We start from the raw sequence: 23,199 nt of genomic DNA, 5'->3' as shown, positions 1-23,199 counted from the left end.
TGATGAGTTGGGATTTGGGGTCACAGATCCAAATTCCAACTTTTGAGTGCTGAAGTGACTTGAGTATTTTTATATGTCAGATCTTGTCGTATTTCAGAGCTAGAAAATCAAAAAAATTATCACAGGACTAAACATAAATTGATCAAATCAAACAGAAAACTATTCTTGACATAAAAAAACATATGATGACTGAGCATATAGCTAAAACTTGAGTGAAAACAGAGTGACCATTAAGAAAGTAAAGTTAATTTCAGCCTCAATGAAAGTACCAACCCAAGACTGATGGACACAACACAATACAAGGCAGCTCATGCCTTGTGTTCTAACTTTCAGATATCTTCAAGTCTGTTAATGTTAGCAAATTGCAAATTTTAAAAATTAATCAACTGCTCTTTCCAAACATTGCTCCTGCATGCCTCACTCATGGTAATTAGCTGCAACATTTACTTTCTTTTTCTCGGTGTCTGAGCCAAATGAGTGATAGGTTGAATAACAATATTGTTTTCCATTCACCATTAGTTCTAAGTCACTTTTTTTTATTAAACTAAATGGCATATAGTGAGAAAACCTAACAGTAGAGAGTCTTATAGAGTTAAAGTGATGTGACAGATGGTGTCCTTAAAGTCATTGCTGTGGTGCAACATTTTAAACAAGCACTGCATGGAGTGCTGGTGCATTAGAGTCGCAATGCTGGCCAGAACCAGAACAGAAATTACATCTACCTGGGTTATGCATGAATTTTATTTTTATATATACGGTATATATATATACAGTGGGTCTATAAAGGTCTATATATATATATATATATAAAGAAAATGTAGCAAATTAATGGTATACTGACCTCACAATTTCAACCACTGAAAGAAGAAACAAAGAAAAAATGAACAGCCAATAATTTAAAGAAACTGGCTAGAGAAATTGTTGCTGCACAGCTCGATGGTGCAAAGCAGGCCTACAGTAACACCTGACAGTACTATAATTAAAGGTCTAATCACAGGAATGGAATTTTGTCAGCGACTACCAATACTGATTATTTTAAAACTGGCTGTTTTAGGTACTTGAATCGAATCCCATCACAAACTCAGAAATTTCAAGGCAGAGAGTTTTGATTAAAGTTTTGAATAAAATCAGCTTGCAGCTGGAACGCAGTGAAATTGAGTGTAATGTCATTTCCAAGTTGTGATTACCGAGGCAGAGAGAGCCGAAGTGCTCTTTAAATATTCAGCTACTGCAAATCCGCTTTCACTGACGGAGGCTGTACAGTACAATCAGCGTAATTGATATAATGACATCAAAGCTGTCAGAGGAGCATTTAAACACTTTTTATTGAGTCTCTGATGCGGTTTAAACATGATACAACATAACGGATGACGTCTTTGGGGATTTCAAAAAAATCAAAAATCCAGCTTCCCCTCTTGGAATTTCAGTTTCAGGAGGGACATTACAGAACACAGTAATGGTCTCTAGGGTCCTTTATGTTTAAGTGTCTTTTTAAAGAATATAGGTTAGCTTTTTAAGCAATTTTAAAAAGCTAACCATACGTGTTTTCAAGCAGAAATATACCTTAAAAAGATTGTGAGATAAAGCTTAATCTAAACGGTCACAAGCCACGTTTGAGCCATCCGTTGTTATAGACAATTAATAGCAAGGCTAAAAGGATGCAAATAGTTGCATTGCTATATTACATTCTGACAAACATGAGGGTACATGTAAACTAGTTCGTAGGGTCAGATGCTCGTCTGGCATATCCAGACCAGAGGATTGTTTGCTGTAGCTTCAGTCCTGCACTGTGTGGTTTGGCAAATCATAGCAGACATGAACTCACTCTTTAGCAACAATACATCTAGCACCCATAAATCTGTTAGCTTGTTCCTGAAGAGAGACTGCAGCAGTTATTGGTAATCTCAAGTAACAGCAACAGCAGACTTGACATTCCTGACTGGACCACACCTCATTCTGTTGTTCCAAGGGAAAGCAAAGCCCTCACCCCGCCACAGAGGTAAGCCCATTCCTCCCGTTTTGTCGTACCTGTCATGCCGTTTCTGCGCCTCTCTACCTCACCCTTATCCCGCATTTCCTGTAAACAGGCTGGTGGGAAGCTCCTGGGCTGGATACTTCCTCCCTTGGGATGACCTGTTAACGACCTCAGAGCAACTGGCACCGGTCCTGGCGAACCAGGGACACGCCTTGCCCACTGCCTCGCTGCACCACGCACCACCCAGAACAACAAAGTACTTAAGATGGCTCCCTCATCACTACTAATGCTAAAACAACAGTGGGTGGAGGTGCCGTTTTAAAGGCCATGCCAGGGCTTTGTCATCATTCTGAAGAGGTTTTTTGCTGAACTGGAAGAGTGATGTACAACTCTGCTACACATTAGCAGGACCCCATTATACGTGCTAAAATAAAACAGCGTCTCAGCTGCACAAAATCCTGAACTTTCTTTGTTAAAATTAACTGGTTTCCTGCGCCCATTTGTAGCCGTTTAGCTTTTTTCAATGGGACTGGTTTGCTGTGACAGCATCCTCAGCTGGACCATTATCTGGCTGATAAAACAGCACAGAGATGTAACTCCGGCCGCTCGCACTTATACGCATATAATAAGCAACCCACACACCTACAAAAAAAAAAAAAAAACACACCTTGATTGGGATTGGGTTAAATCGCAGCGTCTGTTTTGCATTCATCCTACACTGCAGTGCGCCGCTAATGAACATGTTTCTTTGCTTAGTCTGAATGTGTGTGCTAATGTGGCGTCTTAATGCTGGCGTGCATTAATCACACCACAAGAAACAGGAGAGCAGCTTTTTAAGCTTGCCTTAAAATGCACGTCTGTGGCTGGAGGCGTTTGTTGAGAAACTCCCCGAGGCTATCCGCTCATTTTCCCTCACAAAAATCAACTTGTTTCTCCAAGGAGCTTTGACCGTGCTGTGTTGAATGTGTTCTTAATAAATCAATGTCATCGTCATCTCCGTGTTCTGGGACTGCAGTAGTGTCAGGATTTCGAAGGTTTTCACGCGATATGTGCTCACAAAGGCATAGAAATGGCTCTCTGTGAGTAAACTCTCGCACAAATACATATTCTATCGACCTAAATAAAAAAATCCGCCCTGAGGCAACTCAAGAGTGACCCTGGTAACCGGAACCTCGTTGGTGGGAATGCGGCTAAAGGAAAAGCAGAAAGACTGATATGTTTTTGGCATCCTTGTGGCTGGTGTGGGATCTGAAGCACAAAGCGAAGCGCACTGATACCATCACTAGGACACAAAGCATCTGCAGTGGTCAGGTATAGAGCTCTTTAGAAATGCTCAGACATATAAGAGTGCCTTGAAAACATATTAACACCCTGTGGGCAGAGGTGCCAAATTCATTTTGGGTTACATGCGGTTCATGAATGTTCTCTAGGGCCGTTTGTTCAAGAAAGTATAGATGAAACCAATTAACACGTTGTTAAATTATTAGTACATAGCTGCCTCTGTATCCAAACATTTGAAATATTGAACACTTGTTCACATTAATCAGTCTCAGGATTTCACGGTTATCATAAAAGTAAGAAAGTTAGCAGTCACTTCAGCCCAATGTTTTTGACCCTTTTTGCAAAAGCGCATATACATTAGTGAAAAAAAAAGTGGGTACCGCCATTGTCTAAAATGACAGTGGTTAGGTAAGTTAGGAACGGAGACGGTTAACATTACGAAGGTGGAAGAAAGCAGAGTGGGTGATGTCAGTATGAGCTGTGAAAGGGAGGATGCTGGGATGACACAAAGACTATTGACCTGTGGTGAGAGGAGGACAGTGGATAAAGAAAATTTGCTGGATTTGCAGATTGTGGACTTTGTGCCAATAAGAAGCATTTCAGTTTTATATGGATTAAGTTTAAGACGATTTTGAGAGGCATGAGGAGGGATAAAGGTGTGGTAGCTCTGGAGGACATGTAGAGTTGGATGTAATCTACATAGCAGTGGAAATTGATACATTTTCTGAATTTACTGCCAAGAGTGAGAAGATAAATATTGAAGAAGAGTGGCACCAGGACACAGCCCTGGGGCGTGCCACTCACTGACTGCGGATACTTGGGATTGGAAAGGCTTTAGCTGAACAAGGTGAGAGCCATCAGAGAGATATGATGATGAGAACTAGGATAAAGCTGTGTTGTTTATTCCAAGAGAACCTGAACAGCTAAGCAGAAGTCCAATGCCGTCAAGAGATCTTTGGCGATTTTGACCAGGGTGGTCTCTGTGCTGTGACAGGGCCGAAAACCAGACTGAAATTGTTTAAACAAGTTATTGTTACAGAGCTACAAGTTTTTCTAAAGCTTTGAACAGAAATGGGAGATCAGAAATTGGTCTGAAATCATTAAGATCAGTGGGTTTCTAACCAGGTTTCTTAACCATTTGTATAATTACTGATGTTTTAAATAGTGCAGGAAGGTGAGGGAAGAATGGGTGATTTCAGTAATGAGGCAGGAGTGATGGGAGAGAAAGTTTAACAAGCGTTGTAGGTGGAGATCTAATGTATAAGTGGAGGACTTAAATGTATGGATAACTGAGGATATTTTATTGGTGGATGTCAAATTGAAGATAAAAGGTATTTAGCACCCTTTTTTGATGCCTCTAAGTGAAATTAGATTTGTTTGAGAACATCAGTGCACAAACAATGCCTTAAAGGAATAAGAGACAGAGCAGATAGGTTTGGAATAAAGTTGTGAAGAGGTTTAAAACTCTGGAGGAGCTGCAGAGATCCACAGCTCAGGTAGAGGAATCTGGTGGCATGTCAGATATTAGCCATGCACTTCACAAATCTTTATTCTTAGCCTTCGTGGAACCTTCGTGGAGCAGGCTAAGAATAAAGTTCCTATTGAAAGAAAGCCATAAAAATACAAGTTCAAAGATTTCCAAAAAACCATACAGGGGAGAGGATTTTTTTTCTTTTGGAAGAAGGTGCTCTGGTCAGTTGAGACTAAAATCAAACTTTTTGGCTCATGTGCAAACTTGTTCATATTCATCATATTGATAAAATGTCCCATTCAAAGTTCAAACCTAAATCTAATAGATATAATCTGTGACATGACTCCAAATGCAAAAACTCAAACTCAGGCTACATTCTGGAGTGACTGTAGTACAGTTGGGATGTTTTTGTACCGTCTCAATATGGTGATTCCCCACTTCATCACACACTGCAGTAAACCCTGCAGTGACAGAGAAGCAACCAGGGGAGAGCCATTTTAATAAAAAAAGAAATCCTCTTAAACACAAGTGGCTGACACAGTAAAGGAATTACACCAGAACTGCTTCTTTTGTCTTTCCTTTGTTCACGCAAGACAATCCACTATTCCACTTTATCATTTACAAACCTTGTTTTTATATTGATCTGCCTTTTTCTATTAACACTTTTTCTTCCTCTGGTGCTCTCACGTTTTCGCTTATCCTCCACCACTTCGACGTGTGAAAGAACCCCCCTCGCCCATTTTGTCACTTTTAATTGCATCCATAATGACTTTCCCTAATGTGCAGAAGCTGCACTCACTGAGCTACCTCATTGCCAGCCAGTACCTGTTCTACTACATCAGTCTTGCATGAAAAAAGCACCACCAGATGTGACCTCAAAATCAAATAAATAAATAAAAAAACGGATACGTTTTCTCAGAAGAGCTGTTGGTCTTTTTGAAGCCAGTGATGTCTGACCGGGCAGGCTGCTTGTTTCTCAGATACGTTAACAAATATCACCTGGTTGAGTACTACAGTGGAATCCCTCTTACTGGAAAGTATCCTAAAATAAAGTGTGAGGATGTTAGCTGTTCAAGTATTTTGACTGTATAGTGTGCATTGAAATAGGATTGTATCTGGATTTTATTTGGCCACAGTTAATGTTTTAGATCATCTGACAAAACTTTATATTATGTAAAGATAACGTGAGTGAATACAAAAGGCAGCTTTTAAGTTACAAATTCATTTGAAAAGGGGAAAAATATGCAATCAAAATGGACTTAGGTGAAAAGTAATCATTAGGCTGGTTAAACCATGAATTAATTACAATTAAACACAGCCTCAAATGTAATACACTAGACTGTTTACTGCCAAAATTGTAGAAATCATCTAAATAGCTGTTATCTACTCTATGCCAGATAACATAGAGTAGGCCGAGCAATACGTCATTTCCCAGTGTAAAAAAAAGGTGAATGAACAAATGAGATAAAAACAAATCTCCACCATCTATCTGGAAAGGGTTGCAATCCCACTTTTAATCTCCTAAGACTTCAGCAATACTTAGAGAGAACCATTTTGGGCATTTTTTCTGTTTTCTCCACAAATAGAAAAATGGTTTATGTTCCCACGAGTCGGTGCCAAAATTATTCTGAATTATCATGCACATTCTATAGAGCGCTATAGAACTATAGTGCTCTTTGAAGCATTATAGAAGAACCTAGAGCAATAACTAGAGCAGGGTAGAACCGTCTCTGCCTCTGGTCAGGTGTGGATTCATGAATTAATAAGAAAGACACTATAGAAAAAGTGCATCTGTAGGAAAGTTTAAAGCCCAAAACCCTCGCTGACCAAAGAGAGTACATACCCCAACACTTTTGACAAAATATTCTGTCAACTAATGAGACTGGTAACGTGGTGGTAGTTTAGCAGTCTGGGGCTGCTTTGCTAACTGAGAACCTGGAAATTTTGCTGATTTAGAAAAAGGCTTGCCAAACATTCTGTGAAAGATCTGAGATCAAACTGTGATTTTGTTCATTAATTAGGGTACCTGATACTAGAAGCATCTGTAGTCAAAATTATTTGAGCTTTCTCATAATATTACACCAGACATTGCTATAAATAAGGTTGAAATAAAATTTTTTGTATTTGTTGAGGTGAAGTCAAAGAAAATACTTTGTTCCTACCTTTCAGAGTCTGCTTTCAATGTCTGAGGCTTGCTGTCAATCCCAGGAAAACTGTTCATATCCACATAACCATCATTTTCATTGGACACCACTGTGGTGCGGTTTGGATTTTCAAAAAATTCTGTGACCGTGTGGGATCTGGTGGGTCTTCCTGGGATCTGGATGTTCTCGTAGTCAGAGCTCATGGCTGGAATATTTTCATAGTCTGAGGTGTCCGCACTGGGGAATGAGATGGACCGAGGTTTGGTCATTGGAAGGGGCATGATGGAGCGGCGAGAACGCTCCTCAAAGGATTCTACTCTGGACACGCCCTTGCCATCAGTTTTGAGGTCTCCTTTCCTCCTGTGGGGATCTTTGCAGAGAATAAGAGAGGATGACAAGTTTGATGGATGTTGCTGGGGGTTCACCATGGCAGATTGAAGCTGAGGTGAGTTGCCATTGCTTCGACGATCAAGCTCTATGACTCTCACGCCGTGATGGCTGGACTCGGAGGAGGATCGCGAAGAGCGGACACTTCCGTCACTGAAACCCTTTGGGTCGGTCTTCCTCTTGAACTTGAACGCCAGAAAACTCTTAAACGAGGACTTCTTCTTCTTGGGCATTTCATTCAATTCATGCTGGATCAGAAGGGATGGTGAGCTCTTAGTGACAGGTCTCTTGGTGATTGGAACCAGCTCAAAGGGTGGAGGTATGTCCGCTAAAGACGTTGGCGTGGAAACACCACTTGATGACTGATGGCTACGCTGAGAGAAGCTCCCAGAGGAAGTTATGACGCATGGCAGGGATAAAGTGTCATCCTTTCTCTTTGTCCTGATCTCATTCTGAAGTGATTGGTCATTCTCCGCTGAAGTGAAAAAGGATAATCCTGGACCATCGGCAGACCGAGAAGAGAGCAAGAAGCGACGAGACTTTGTAGATGGAGTTATGGAATTAACTGCTGGCTGCTCCGAGGGGTTGAGATGTTCACTGCTCTTATCCTCCGGTACGGTGCAGTAGTCATGAGTCTCTGTACCTGTTTCCTCTGGTACAGTTTCTGGCACGTAATTTGAGACTTTTCCAGAGTAAGACCTTGATCGTGTGACAATGGTTTTTCGATCAAGAGGCATGAAGTTCTCCCCTTCTGATTCAAACCCAACCTCTACATATATGTGCTCATCGCTGTCTGAGTCTGTGTCTTCATAGTAAGGCACAATGTGGCAGTCTAGTTCTTCAATGTCTTCTTCAAAGGCTTCAGTGGTGTGAGCAAACACCACCCTATTTGTGAGCTCTGGGGTGCAGCCCAGGTCTAGGTCTGCTGGCACTGTGATGTTGCACAACCTGAGGCGAGGCTGGCAGCTTTTTCTCTGGCCGCGCAAAGCCAATTCTCGCTGAGCAGTCCTCTCTTTTGCACTCTTAACTCGGATATGCTTCTTTTCCACCTCCTCTTCCTCGTCCTCTTCACCTATCTCGACGTAATCTTCCGATGACACGCATTCAGATTGCTCAGCGTTATCATCTTTTAGGCAGATTGAATCATCAATGTCCGCATATTCATCAGCTGACTCGATGTCTTTGTCTTTATGTTGAAAAGATTGCTCTGTGGGGTCCTCATTGTGAAGCTGTTCTGAGTTGGCTTGCTCGTCTTCAAGCTTATCCACGTCATCTGATGACACGTAGTAAGGTTCCTGGTTACAGGCATCCTGGGCTTGAGATTCATTTGCTGATGAAAATGTATCTTCCTCTCCGGGGTTCCACTCAGGATCAGCTGTGCTACTCGTATCTTCTGGAACCGCTTCTATGACGGAATAAGGCCCGAACACGTCTTCTGTGCTGGATGTGAATCGAAAACAACCAGAGGGGTCCTTTGTGGCTCGCTCTGGCTGCCAGACTTCTGTGTCCCCTGTTTCAGCCGTGTCACACGACTCGCACGTATCGCTGGCATCATCAGTGGGGCCGATCAAATCATACGGATACTCCTCAGTAACAGTTGGAAGCATGCTGAATCCATATGCAAATCTGCCATTTTCCAACTCCTCCTCATTTGGGAAAAAGCTACCTGGCAGCTCAATGCTTGTTTCATTAAGTCTAGAGTCGTCGTTCTCACAGCCAACACTGGATGACTGTGTTTGCTCAAGATGTGACTCCACCTCTTGTTCATGTAAGTGCTCTGTAGAGTCACAACCCATTTCCGACTTCTCTACCTCTTCATACTCTGGCTCCGCTGGAGGATGCAATGACATTACTGTACTCTCATCATGGGTGTGGTCACCATCTTCAGGCTGAACGGAATCACTGTCTGTGGTTTCTTCCTCTGCGATGTCAATCAAATCGTCTGCCTTGATCGTGTCATCAGAGGCTATGCTGTCCAAATCGCCATCTTTATCAAACACTTCTGCTCCTCCATCTGTTCCTGCCACCGTTTCTTCCTCTGCCGTGTCCTCTTTGTTGCTCCCTCCTGCACTGTTGTCACTAACCCCACCCTCTACTTCTTGTCTCTTCTCTTTATTGTGGTTCTCCTCAGTCACTTCAAGGAGATCTCCGGTCTCCCCGTCAATGTGAGGCAGCTCTCCATTGCTGAGCCTGTGCTGATGGTGGGTGTCTCCCTGTAGGTGAGACTGAGAGAGAGGCCTGGGTTTGGGGGCCACAGGAGGTTTCAAGCCATGGACAGGGGGCCATGACTTTGATGTCAACTTTGACTGCACCTTGATAGTGAGGTGACTGCGGACCCTTGGTCGAGGGACTTGCAGTGGATTTTGAAACTCTGTGTGAAGAGAATGAGAGAAAATTCAAAGTTAGCATGACACAAATCATGTTTTTACAACTTTTTGCGATTTTACATGTCTTTTACAAGAATAATTGTGTTTTATATCTAATGCATAAATTTTACAGACATTCATAAGTAGTTTATGTCTTCCCTGCAGCAACAAATATCACACCAGTTAATACCAATATTATTTTACTAATGCTTAACCTTTCTCACATCTGAATTGGGTGGTTAATTTTACAAAGACTATTTTTTTCTAAACTGTAAATAAATGTATGCAGTGTGTCACCAATGATCTTTCTGTGTTCAACACATACTGAGAACAAAACATGTATTGTTTGCAGTCATAGTAATTGATATTAAAACAACTAGCAAAAATAAAAAAAATAAATAAAACACCATTGAAACTGCTGAACAATTTTTGATTTTTAAACCACTTTACTAATTTTCCATGTGGACAGTCACCAGCTTCTGTGTAAATACCCACTGAAATATAAAGACAATGTAATGGTTGAACAGCTTCACAAAAACCACTACCACGCTTTTTTAAGATTAGAGTCGTTTTAAGATTTTGCTTGTCTCCATCACCCAACAATAACCACCCCGCACCCCACTACAGCCCCTCCTCAGACCGGTCATTATAGTTTCAGCACTCTGGACCAATGAACAGAACCTCATTTCATAAATCTTGAACTGACTCTTTAAAGAAAGCCGCATCCAGTGCAGATGTCAGCGACCAACAGAAAGCTCTAAGGGACGTTATCAGCAGGAAAAACAACAGAGCTGCGGGGTACTTAGAGGAGGAACAATATCACCGCTGTATGGGAAGTGGCAAGTGGTTTGGGGATTTGTGGTAGGATGGCACACAAAACAAACTAGGATCCAAACTTTTCTAACTACTACATCAACAAAAGTACTTACGTCTTTGGAAAAAGCCTCATAAGCTACAATTACAAGAGGCTTAAGGGTATATTCTAGATTTTACGATGCTCTGTTACCATCAGTACCAGTTCCCTTGCTTGCAGTACGTCATGTCATTTTGGTGGGAATGGTGGGAGGCTAACAGCTAGTGGGAGTGGGCAATCTGAGCTGCTTTAATCATATTCAAAATAGTCAAACAAAAGGATGTTCATATCCTTAGGATGTTCATAAATGTTAGCATTTAATTAATCATTTTCAGCATTACTAGAGACTGCTGTGGTAATTTTCTTCACTGAGCAACATTAGTGTCTCTACATAAAGTGGCTGACTGTAGGTTTGCTAGAAAAAGTTCCCAAAAACTAAGATACCAAGAAAAAAAGTAAAATTTTTAATAGTACAAATTTTTTCTATAAAAGAGTGGTATGGCTCACTGCCCTGGGGGCCATTTTGTCAGGGGGCGGTACAGGCACCCAACAAATATTTTTTAAACTAAATTGCTCTTTTGTTACTTTCTAACGAAATGTGGACTGAATTTGATCATTTCTAGTTCAAAATATAAAGCTTGAACATGCATAGTTTACAATGAACAGGCCAAAATCAAATTGAGACTATTATATATCCATCCATCCATCCATTTTCTTTACACCCTTGTCCCTTAGTGGGGTCAGGAGGGTTGCGTGTGCCTATCTCCAGCTAACGTTCACGGTGAGAGGCGGGGTCACCCTGGACAGGTCGCCAGTCTGTCGCAGACTAATAGTCTGCAACATTATATATATATGTATATAATGTCGCAGGTGGTTAGGCAGGTAACCACCTGCCTATAATCTGATTTGACAAAAAAAAAAAAAAAAAAATCTTGTTGGTTGAGTTTTTTTGATCGACCTTGTCAGCTGTTAGTTTAGAGAAGTAAGACTTGCTGTCATTGTGATCAGTGACAGTGGTCAATATATATATTGATATATATATATATATATATATATATATATATATATATATATATATATATTGACCACTGTCACTGATCACAATGACAGCAAGTCTTACTTCTCTAAACTAACAGCTGACAAGGTCGATCAAAAAAACTCAACCAACAAGATTTTAGAGTGAAACACTGACCTTGTTAAATCATCTGGTAAAACCGTAGATGATTTCAGTTAACATAAACTTGTTCAGCTTCAGTTACTGGTAATTTTCTATAGTCCCAAGTAAATCCAAAATCAACTAAAACGGCAAAGTCTGTCTGATTAGCTGTAAACCTAACACCACTCAAGAGAATTAAATCAGTTTTCACTGTGATATGATGTTCGCAAACTACAGGTAATGGAGCTATTTCTTATCATTTCGCATTGACTCACCTCAACAAGCCTGTCTGGAAACAACCTCATCCTGACTTTCTCTTTAAAACTTACATTGTCGGTATTGAACATTGCCAATAAAAATTTAGACTCGTCATGAAACACACCCATTCTTAACAAAGTGTGTACACCCATGGTCGCTTCCTGTTATTTAGTACCTGTCCTGACGCACATCCTATTAAACCCTGCGTGCCCTCTGCTTATTCCTTAGTATTTCCTTGCTCCTTCTGTCTGCAAGCATTTCTTGTCATTCTTTTTCTACTGCCATAAAAAACCTCAAGAACATAGTTTTTTTTACTTAAGACACGTTGCTTTTGGTTTCAAATGTTAAATCAGGTCCAGTTGAACTTTCGTGAAGAAATCCAGACAGGATATCTCTGGGTGGGAAGGACATTAACAGTGAAGCCCCCCAATCACTCCACCACAAAACCTCTCGAGGAGTTCACATTTTCACAACACAAATGGACTTCCTTCTCCCCATTCTTCAACGATTCTCACGCACAACCACATGCTTTTTTTTTTTTTTTTTCCCCTCTGGAAAGGACTCTTTGAGTGCGCCAAAGAACAATAAAACAGAGAGAGAAAAAACACGGGTCCCAGTCTGACAAAGCACCCAACTGCGAACAACAGGATATGAATTATGCAACAAGAATTCAATTAAAATAAACGTTTTGCAAAACAAAAGGAAGAGACAGACACTGGAACCTTGACTCTGTCAGACGTCCAGGATGTGATTTCACACCGTGCTTCGATTCTGAATGTCAAACCGTAACCACCTGCCTAAAATCGGATTTGACGAAAGCTTTGGATTCTTCAGTGTTATAAGAAAAGGAAAAGCCGGTCCAAGGCAAGGCGATATGAGCAGCTGATTGAGGCTTTCACACCAGCAGGGGGCTCTCAAGAATGAATTGTTACGGCATAAAGTTTTGCAAATCATTTGCACAAGCGGAGCATTTTGTTTGATTATTTTTAATTGCCCTGCTTAGAATCTGAATTTTTGAGCCACAACATTTCCTTAAAAACTACCAAAATCTTTTTAAACGTTTAAGAAAAAACAAAACAAAACAAAAAAAAAACAGGTTAATGCATTTACTCTCAGAACCTAAACAGTTTACTTAATATATCATTTACAGTTGAACAATTACACTTATAATGCTGTAAAATTCACAAATGTTCACATTTGGACAATATAAAAGAGATAAACTGTCCCAAGTCAGCTTCAGGTCGGCTATATAAATCCAATTCTGTTTAAGAAATAATCTACAGTTTCTCGGACTTGAAAGCAGAACCAGCACTTCCAAACACACACAAACACACACAAACACACTCCCATTCAGATCCGCCACGGTTTTATTTCTCAGACAGGGATTAATAAATCCCATCTAAACACAAATCCTTGTACATCCCTTCCGTTTCTTCTCATAACTTCCAGAGATATGGACACTATTGAGTCCTCTTCCAGGGATTTCAGTGTTATTCCAGTATATTACAACACACACGCACACACACACACAAACAAACTGCATTCAGCGTACACGCCGTTCACCATCATCCTACTACAATGTTTACACGAGAAAACACATATATAGATAAAAATTAAATAAACCTAGTAAAATAATTTATGTTTCTATAAGGCGCAATGTCTCCTTTAACCCACCTCAAAATCGTTTAATATTGACGTTTATTGGGGAAAAACATAGAAAACAATAACTTTCATAACTTAGCATCAAACCTTCTCGTGTGTCGTCGGTGTCAAACTCAGACACGAAGCACTAAAAGTTTATTCTCCAGTGCAACAACGTTATAGATTTACGACCAACCTGCGTTCATTGTGGGACATCATCATCCACGGAAACCGACGGCTGCCCTCATTTTTCTCCGCACAGATAACGGAGCCCTCCGGCAAAAACCGCCAACTTAATCCAGATGCATTGCGAGCATTGAGAGGTATTCAAGTTTTGGGAGTAGAGACATCCTTCTCGGCGGCGAAAGATCTGGTATAAGGTGTTTTCTCCTCTCAGCGGGTCGCGGAGCTCTCTCTCTCTCTCTCTCTCTCTCTCTCTCTCTCTCTCTCTCTCTCTACGCGCGATGTTCCAGCGCACTGGTGCGCTCCTGTGTGGAAACGGGAGGTGCTGCTGGGCGCTTCCTGTGGCTGGACCTCAGCGCGACTCGGAGAGATGGAGCGCGAACCACTCACTTCAGACCACACCATTACAGCTCACCTACTCTGGAAGCAAAAAAGTGACGTGCGGTCAGGGGAGGCATAAAAATGTATGCCCCCGCCATCATAGAAAATAATAAAATAATTTATATTGCTATTTTCACCCTGTGGTTTGTACTATAAAGTACCAATTTTTTACTTAGCTTAACCAATTCAGATTATTTTTTCTTTAAAATCGCTGGATTTTCGCATTTTCCCATTCAAATTCTCAGAAGTGAAGCTGGTGAGGTGAGGCAGCAGTGAGCTGAGCCTCACCTGGGATTGCGCAACCTCTCACTAACTGCACTGGCTGCCACTCTATGGGAGCAAGTTCGTCCTGTCTGTACGCCGGCATTTAAAATGGCTAAAAACATTTAATATATGGACTGATTTTCCATAATTTCGCTTAATGTACAGTGTTTTTTGTCACTAACTGTGTGTGTACCGTGTTTTGTGTGCGGAGGAGCGAACAGAAACGGCAGAGAACAGACTAGAGGTGAGGCTGGCAGTTCTCTTGCCTCACCGCTGGGGGCGCTCATGATCCCAGATATTGTGACTGCACAACTGCAGAGTAAGACACAGTGAGCTAGCCATGGAGCTAGCCACACAGTAAATAAGTACAGCGATATATTTGTTTTCTTCTCTTTTCCGACGTCAACATGAAAGACTACATTTCTAAACTCAAACAGTTTTCTTAAGTGGATTTTCAATTGAAGCAGGAGATGATAACTAAAGGAAGACCAACACTGGCGCTGAAAGTTTTCAGGTCACTGATACATATATATCATTTAATATATAATATATACATATAACATATTTTTTTTTCCTTGCTGTTCTTATGAGTGATTTATTGTGCGACTCGTTTTAATGTGATTTTCCGACAGGAATGTACTATATCTAGCATGTACAAAATTCTCAAACAAGAGGCACCTGTTTGGCACTTTCCAAATTTTCAACACACCTCAATTAGACAGAATCAGCAATATGACTGTTGTAACTGTGACAATGATTTCTTTGCTTAAAGTGGTTACTGGTGTCATTTTGAACTCAACCTTAAATGTGTTAAATTACATTAACTTTTTAAAATACACAACTCAACAAAAACAATTAATGTATTTTTTCTGCTCTAACTTAGCTTAATTTTTAGATTTACTGTAATTAGATACGATAGTAAATATTTGTCAGCTCATATCTCATTAAGCAAACACACCTTGAAAAAATCTGCACAATTAGATGCAACAGTTCAAACAGCTGGATCATCACAGGTGCTTTCTGTTTATCGGTCCGTCATCGTCCGAAAACCAAATGGAAGAACGAATCTTGTAATGCACAGAATTGCTAATCAATCATCTGCAGGCGCTAGTTTGCACAAACAGGTTTTATAGATGTGAAGGATTCTTTTGTAAAAACAGCAGATAAAATTCTGCCAAATTGTGCATCCTCACTGTTTTTGTTCTCCATGTTAAAAAGAAATGAACCACTCTTTAAAAACCTCGCCTCAGTTGCAATCACCGCGTCAGGTTTAGGAAGCTATCCACCTGGCTAGCATGCTAGCAATGCTATCCCCAAACTAGCTAAATTTGGATACAACTCCCAAATACTTGAATCGAAAGAAGGAATTCAGCCAGCACTGAGTATTTTATCTACCAACTAACTGGAAGTTTTATAGCTATGATTTTAATACCAAACAAAATTAATTCTCAGTTTCCAGTTGGATTTTGTTTTGTCGCATGACACATGTCATCAAATAGTGCAACGTAATTTAGCAACAACACAGTCAGCTCGAGGGCAACAAATCCACTAAATATGAAGGATTTGGGCGATAAGTATTAACCTCTAAGCCACAATTTACGTGCAGCTCATTGTTTGATGGCCAGCTTTAGGTCTGCTTTTGCACGGAAACAGAATCCTATTTTCTTAAGTGACAGCTGTCTGAGTTTGTGGAACATGTCTGATGTCCTGAAACACAAAGGATAACTGTATGAGACCCGTGCAGTTGCATAAGCTGCTCAGCTGACCTTGATCCCTGTAATGACTGGACATTGATGTGTTTTAGATGCTGCTTTCTTAGAGGGTTAGAAATCAAGCAGATGGGTTTTCTTACAGACGTCCTCACAACGTTTTGCTCGTGGACTATTTCCTGAACAGAAACGGTGCATTGAAAGGCTTCTAAAAGCAGTTTCCAAAAACAGTTTCTCCAGGACAGCAGAAAGCATTTGGTGCTGGCCCGGCTTCCTGACCAAGCATCTGTTGTAAGGCTGAATGAATGCAACTCTTGAAAAAGAAAGAAAAAAGAAAAACCCTCTCTCCATAACAGGAAACTGCTCTCCCTGTTTCCTGCACAACAGGCAGCACTTCCTTAGCAACAAATGAGAAATGCCGGTATCAGAGGCGGACGAAGATTGTTTGGGGCCCTAAACAAAATCTGATTGGTGGGGCCTTCCAACTACCATGATTCACCACAGCTCTACCAACACTACCTTTATATCGTCTATGTTTAAATGTTCATTCATTATGCTATCAACCATTATAAGAATCTACATTTCTCGACCTCCATTTTTATCTTTCAGATTATTTATCAAGATAATTATTGGGAGGGCCAAATTTTCTGTTCTTATGTTAATGTCACTTGATGTAATTTGTCCTTCTGAATTTTCTATGTGATCATTCATAAAGCTTAAAAAAACATATTAAATAAGATTATGCTTTACTAAAACAAACAAGATTTACCAGCTGCTGAAGCTGACCAACATTCACTAGCCACTTTACTATTGGTTCAATTTCCTGTTAATGCAGATAGTCAATCAAGCATCAGATTGGAGAAAAAACTGGGATTTATTGGACTTTGAAGGGCTAAACAGTTCGGTTTGACGAGAAGACTCCAAAAATGACAAATTAATTAATGAGTGGCAGTTGTGTGGATGAAAATATTTTGCTGATGTCAGAAGAAAGAAAAGAATGTACTCACTGGGTCAAGGTGATAGAAATAGCTCAAACAAACTTCTATAACCGATGTTTGTGAAACCTTGAAGCACACAACAGGGTTTACAACAGCTAAAGACTAGACCAGGCGTCACTCGTCAGCTAAGAACTGCAAACTGAGACTAAAAAGTCAAGTAGGTTTGCCAATATTAGAAAATTGGTAAATGCGTTGCCTGGTCAGATGAGTCACAATTTTAGCTCATGGTTGGGTCAGAATGTGGATGAAACAACATAAAATTTTGCATCCATCCTGCATTGTGTCGACAGTAAAGGCTGATCACGGTGATGCCATGGTGGGAGGAATATTTTCTTGACACACTTAAATTCCCTTAGTCTCAACTGAGCGTTGTTGGAACACCACAGCCTAGCTTATTGAGAGATGATTGCACTGCAGCGGTCTGTTGAGTGACCAGATCTGATATCAGTAGGCACCAATTAAGAACGTGTAAGATTTGCATCATTCACACTCAGCTGACAAAATCTGCAACAACAAGTGAATAGAGGACAACATTTATGGGGGACAAGCCTCAGTAACCACTGTAAGCAAATAAATCAATGCTGATTCTGTCTAATAAAGTGAGATGTGTTGAAAATTTGGAAAGTGCCAAACAGGTGCTTGTTTGAGAATTTTGTACATGCTAGATATAGTGCTTTCCTCTCTGAAAATCAGATTAAAATGAGTCACACCACAAATTGTTCAGAAGAACAGCAAGAAAAAACAACTTAGTGCAGAAAAGTCAGAGAATGGTTAATGCCAAATAAAGTGACTGGTTAACATTTTAAACATTGTCTTGGTTTGGTGTTGTAACCACTGACTGACTGATGCTGCTTAGTGTTTGAGAGTTTGACGAACCTCTTGGTTTGGAAAAATCTAAAGGCCTCAAGGATGAAGCGACCTCACTCAATAAAAGCCACAGCTGTATAGTCCTATTGGGGTGCTTAATTTGACAGCCTTCAGCACTGCTTAAACGCCCACTTGTCGGGCAGAGACCGTCTCACCTCCTTTCTCCTTCTCCTCTGCACACTTGAAGGTCAAACAATGCAGGAGAGACGTAGTGGAGATGAGGCAGATAGTGATAGAGCACAGAAACACATTAAAGAGAATCCGAATCGCCACGGGGCTCCGGTCCTGACTGCTGCAGCGGCATATAGACCCATTTGTTACACGCAGCAAAATTCCCATTCCAGATGGTTTGGTGCAGGAAGGACTTGGCTTTGAGGCACCTATAAAGTGCAGACAGACTCCGAGAGGTGATTAGAGAGAGCTCATGTCCTCTCATTAAAGACTAAATGTTTTGGTGCTTGTAATTATAGTCCTTGTCAATTATTTAAAGAGGGCATTAAATTTGAAGTTGCTTCTGTTAAAGATGTGACAGCTACATTTAAACGGTGTCTATAGGGTGCTGACTAATGCATGCGTCGTCATGCACAAAAGCAGTTTTATTACTGTTTGTGTGATTGTTCTTTCTACTTCTTAAATGTAAAGGCTGTAACAGATATAAAGTGTTGAGACTGTAATATTTTTGTTTTGCAGTAGCAGCATATTTATAGCTACCATAAAGTAACCCTTTGTTTTTGTATTGAATGAATAAAGATAGCTCAGTTTCGGTCATTTGGCAATCTACCGCTCTCAGGAGTATATTACTCACAATTGATACACATGACCTTTTTTTTTGCTTTCATTTAAACAAAATATGTTTTGCTTGTGCTGGGTGTGCAAACAGAACCTGTCAAGAGTATTGTGCGATGTAGCCGGAGAACAGAATAGCTGCAGGAGTAAATATCCCTCCAGATGTGGTACAGGCGGTCAAAACATGTTTTTTTGGACAGAGGACACGAGTTTCCTGGACAGCCTGGAGCTGTGAGCTGTGCTCTGTCACCCCACCTGGAACGCAGCTTGGCTGGAAGGGAAAGGGGGCCTGGAGATATTAGGAAAAACATGCGGTTGTAGCAGGGAACAAACCGGCGTTATCTCCCCTACGCTCTGCTCTGCTCCGCACACACACACACACACACACATGCACACACACAACAGGAAAGGGATCGGGAAAGCGGTCAGCAACTTGTTCCCAGAGCTGGTAAAAACCACAACACCTGCTTTAGCTGTGGAAGTCGAAGTGGATCTGCTGGGTGGAATTAATATGGTTTGAGACTAATTTTTGTATGTGGTGAACCTAGGATGAATCTGATTACTAGAAAGCTCATGTTGACATGGGCAGTGGGTCATGGAGCGCTAAAATTTCTAGCTGTTCTTCTGAGGAGTATGTGTCAATGCCTGCGCCTCTGGTGGTGGTGTTTGGGGGAGTGTTGGGATTGTTGCCTTCCAGGTGTTCCTGGACTAGTGGGTGAGCTGGCAGCCATGGTGGTGGGGCGTAAATGGACGGGGGAGGGATGGTGTACAGTCAGTCAGCACATTAGGGTGGACAACTGGGGATGGGCTGAGGGACTGGTGCATTTGCTAGTTCCTGTGGTTCTTGCTGGTTTGTGAGGTCCCTGTGTCCTGGGCGACTATCTGGATGCTGACTGTGCACAGCTCTTATGTGTTCTCCTGGATTGCCTCAACCTTTCGGTGACGTATGCAGAAGCCTTTCTTGTCAGGGAACTCTGTGGGTCCCTTGATTGATCTCTGCTGTACTTGTGTGAGTGGGGTTGGGATGTGCCAGGGAACAATTGGGGAGCTCATTCCTAGGAGGGGTTTCAAGTTGCTGCCTCAGCACCCATACCTTTCCCCCTTCACATAAGCAACACTGTACAATAATATGTTTTTGGGGCTAGGGCTATAACACCTTGGTTGCATGGGAGGAATATATGGCAAGGCCAGAACCTTCCAGGTCTAGAGGCTACCTGGCTCCTGCTACTCTTGGATGCTGAGTGTGTTGTTTAAGCCCTTCTTAACATTATAACTTCCTCTCAATTTCAGATGACAAATTAGCATACACATCTACAGCACACACACTTGCATAATCGAGAAGGCCAAAGGTCATACTGGCACTGATTCACATTTCATCGTGCAATCTGTCAACCTTGACGGCAGAGGCAACCATGATTTAATTAAGTCAAACATACACTTAGGATAACATCAGGTGTCCTTTGTGAGCAAAAAATGCCCTGGCACACATGTAGGTATCTAGCTTCTCCATATGGTATGTCTGAAAGGTTAAGGAAGGACATTTTGAAACAAATAAATAAAATAAACTTGTTTTGGTGGTCTTACTTGGTTGGTTGGATGTTCTCTTTGAGCAGCGGTTCCCTGTCTACCTGGACCTAGACACAGGGTGCAAGATTGTAGTAACATGTGGCATTTGTTTTCTAGTTTCTGGGATCATTGGAAAGCCAGGTAAGGAGAAACTTAAGAGGATCATCGTTGACAAGGATTTATGATTGTCAGAGTCGAAGTCTTCCTTGACCAAAAATCTCAATTTAGGCACAGAAACAAGGCATTTCAAACATGAAAGAATACTAGCAACAAAAGAGCAACGTTACCAGATGTAGTTCGAAAGCAGCATCCTCCTGCTCCTCCACTGGTGATGCACAGCTTGTAAGATGAGCTTGATGTGTCCTGAAACTCTTAGATGTATCCCTTGTCCAACACACTTGAATCAAATGACTAAATTGCCACCTCAGCATAAAACCCTGTCCTACACTATCCCCAAGGACTAAAGTTTAACACACCTGATAGCGATCAGAGCCTATTCACGCATAATAATGACCCAATTAAACATAAGACCTAAATCCAATCAAAAGTAGGTTGTTTCCGATGCTATCCTTACGATCTGAATGAGCTGGAAGGCGGTTCTATAAAATATCCGTGGGGTTGAATATAAATGCAGGCAGCATTTTTATTTTTTAATTGCCATATTGGAGTTGTAAAGTAACAAAATGAGAACAAATTCAGTGAATATTTCTGTCAGACACAATCCACCATTTGATCGCATCTAGCTGTGCCTGCACATTAGTGTTGGATACAAATTACATACATTTTTCATAATGTTCAGTTTTTGAAGCTTGACAATGTGACACAAACAAAAACACTGAGGTATTGTGTAATGGTGGCAGCTCAATCGATTCATCCAAAGCTGTAAAACAATCAGGCAAGGGTCTTCTACCTTTTACGGTGACCTTAAACACCTTTGTGATTGGACAGCAAAGTATTTGACCGTTGCAATAGATCGAAGCATCATTGACATGTCACATTGATTCCCAGCTGTGCTCAGGCCTGTAGGGACACCCATGTTACTCCTCAAGAAATGTTTGTCTTCACTCCAAGCTTTAGGTTCTCATTAAGAACCTTTGCAGGCGACGAGGTAGCGTGACAGCAAAACTGTATTAAAATGTCAGAGAAGTGAAGGGTGTGGAGATCATTTTAGGACTAATAGAGTTCGGTTGTTTTCAACATAAAATCCCGCTGTCAGCAGCGTATACCTGATCCCCATCTAGCGCTTCTGTATGTTCCAGAGCTTCCCATTTAAAATGTTGACCGCAGAAATCAGCACTTTAGAAACATTTCCCCCCTCCCACCCCGGAGGGGTTTGTGCAAATCAAACCATCATATATCATTGTTGTCACATGAATAATAAATGTGCAATATATCAAATTTTTTTTTTTTTTAAATGTACAGTGTTGTTGCAGTGTAGCTCTCACCACGGTGCGAGTTTTATACGTGTGAACGCGCTTTAAACGTTTGGAATAAAGAGGAAAATGTGTGTGAGTCATACATGTGGAACATCTCGCCTGCTATAGATGGCGGCACTTGTTTGTTTTCAATAGAGCGTTATTGCGCTGTGGTAAAATTTACTGGCTATGGCACAAAAGCTGTCAAGAAAATGGTTAATTAGCCCCGGACTCAGAAAGTAGGCCAGACACTGTTTGAAGATGAATATGTTATTGTTTTTGTTCTAATAAAGCAGAGACAACTAACCAATGCATAAGGTACAAACAGTAACCTGCTTATAAAAAATAAAAAAGCAAGTAGTTATGTCAAGAAGAACCATAATTTACCAGGAGAATGATGAGATTTTGCAGCATTTTTACTTCATTTCATTTTTTTTTAAATTCCTAAAAAATACACAAGCTAGCTTTTTTAAAATCATTTTTAATAAACCTAAACACCCGTTCTGGGATTTCCCAGCCCGGAAACTCTTGTTTTGTGCATATGCAGATGCGAGCTGAACGTATATCTGCAAATGAGTGGACCCAGAAAGGTGCGTGTGCGTGGGTGTGTGTGTGCGTGTGCGTGTGTGTGTGTTTGAACATGTTTGGAAAGAAAACAATGGGGTCTTGGAAGAAGAAAAAAATCCCTCAAGCTTAAATTTACTCTTCCTGTGAGTGTTTTCACATTTCCTAGCTGAAGGAGCCTGGAAGGTTGCAGATACTCTTGTAAGTGGAACGCATGTCGTCAGGGATCTTGTGCAAGTCTAATTAAAAATGTGCACATGATTTGACGCATGTAAGCAAGAGTCATTTGGGAAAATATGGGCAATTTAAACCAAAAGAACTTAGATTTGTCTGAATGTGTGTCTTTTGCACAACATAGACAGCGAGGGCACTAAGGGGGAGAAATAGACACCCTTATCAATGTGTTGGATCCCCAATGGCCGCCTGTGGCCAAACAGAGAGCATTATATGACATTATATGACATTCAATAGGACATCCTTTCATTTGCTGCACGGTTTATTTATTTATGTCACTCCAAACTCCTCCCTACCCTTTTTCTTTTTAAATTTGACAAAATCATCCTAACATAAAACTCCTAAAATTTTGGTTTTATTGTGCAACCGCAAGTTGACCCCATCTAGAAATCTTTTTTTTTTTTTTAATAAAACTTTCTGGAAGCACCCTGAACATACATGAAACGGTTATGTTGTTTTTCTCCAAATGTCAGGTTTGTAAAATAAAACATAGTCCCCAGAGGACTATTGCACAAACTGTTTAATGGGAACACGACGCTCGACCCAATAATAACAACAGAACATAACTCAAACCTCCGATAATTTTTATAGCAAGCAATGACAAGTACATGAATAGTATGTTTTATAAGAACAATGACGCTTGGCACACGTATTACAAATGAGATAACATATCAGGAGGGGTTTTCCAATTTCTTCTACA

General features: G+C 40.9%; 1 protein-coding gene across 2 annotated transcripts in view; it reads right to left on the bottom strand.

The window, feature by feature from the left end:
• fgd5a (FYVE, RhoGEF and PH domain containing 5a) overlaps positions 1-14,060 on the bottom strand; it is a 40,588-nt gene extending 26,528 nt beyond the window's left edge. The window contains exons 1-2 of one of the 2 annotated variants that reach the window (XM_008409583.3): positions 13,729-14,060; positions 6,890-9,629 (exon numbers count right to left, since the gene is read on the bottom strand). In XM_008409583.3, the coding sequence (XP_008407805.1) occupies positions 6,890-9,629; positions 13,729-13,738 (2,750 nt within the window). In that variant the 5' untranslated portion in view covers positions 13,739-14,060. The remainder of the gene's footprint in view (positions 1-6,889; positions 9,630-13,728) is intronic. The other variant, XM_008409582.3, reaches the window with a different exon arrangement.
• Positions 14,061-23,199: the final 9,139 nt, after the last annotated feature.

The sequence above is a fragment of the Poecilia reticulata genome, chromosome 5, assembly GCF_904066995.2.
Source record: "Poecilia reticulata chromosome 5, P_reticulata-male-v2, whole genome shotgun sequence".
NCBI classification, from domain to species: Eukaryota; Metazoa; Chordata; class Actinopteri; order Cyprinodontiformes; family Poeciliidae; genus Poecilia; species Poecilia reticulata.
This window is presented reverse-complemented; position numbering and strand designations above follow the sequence as displayed.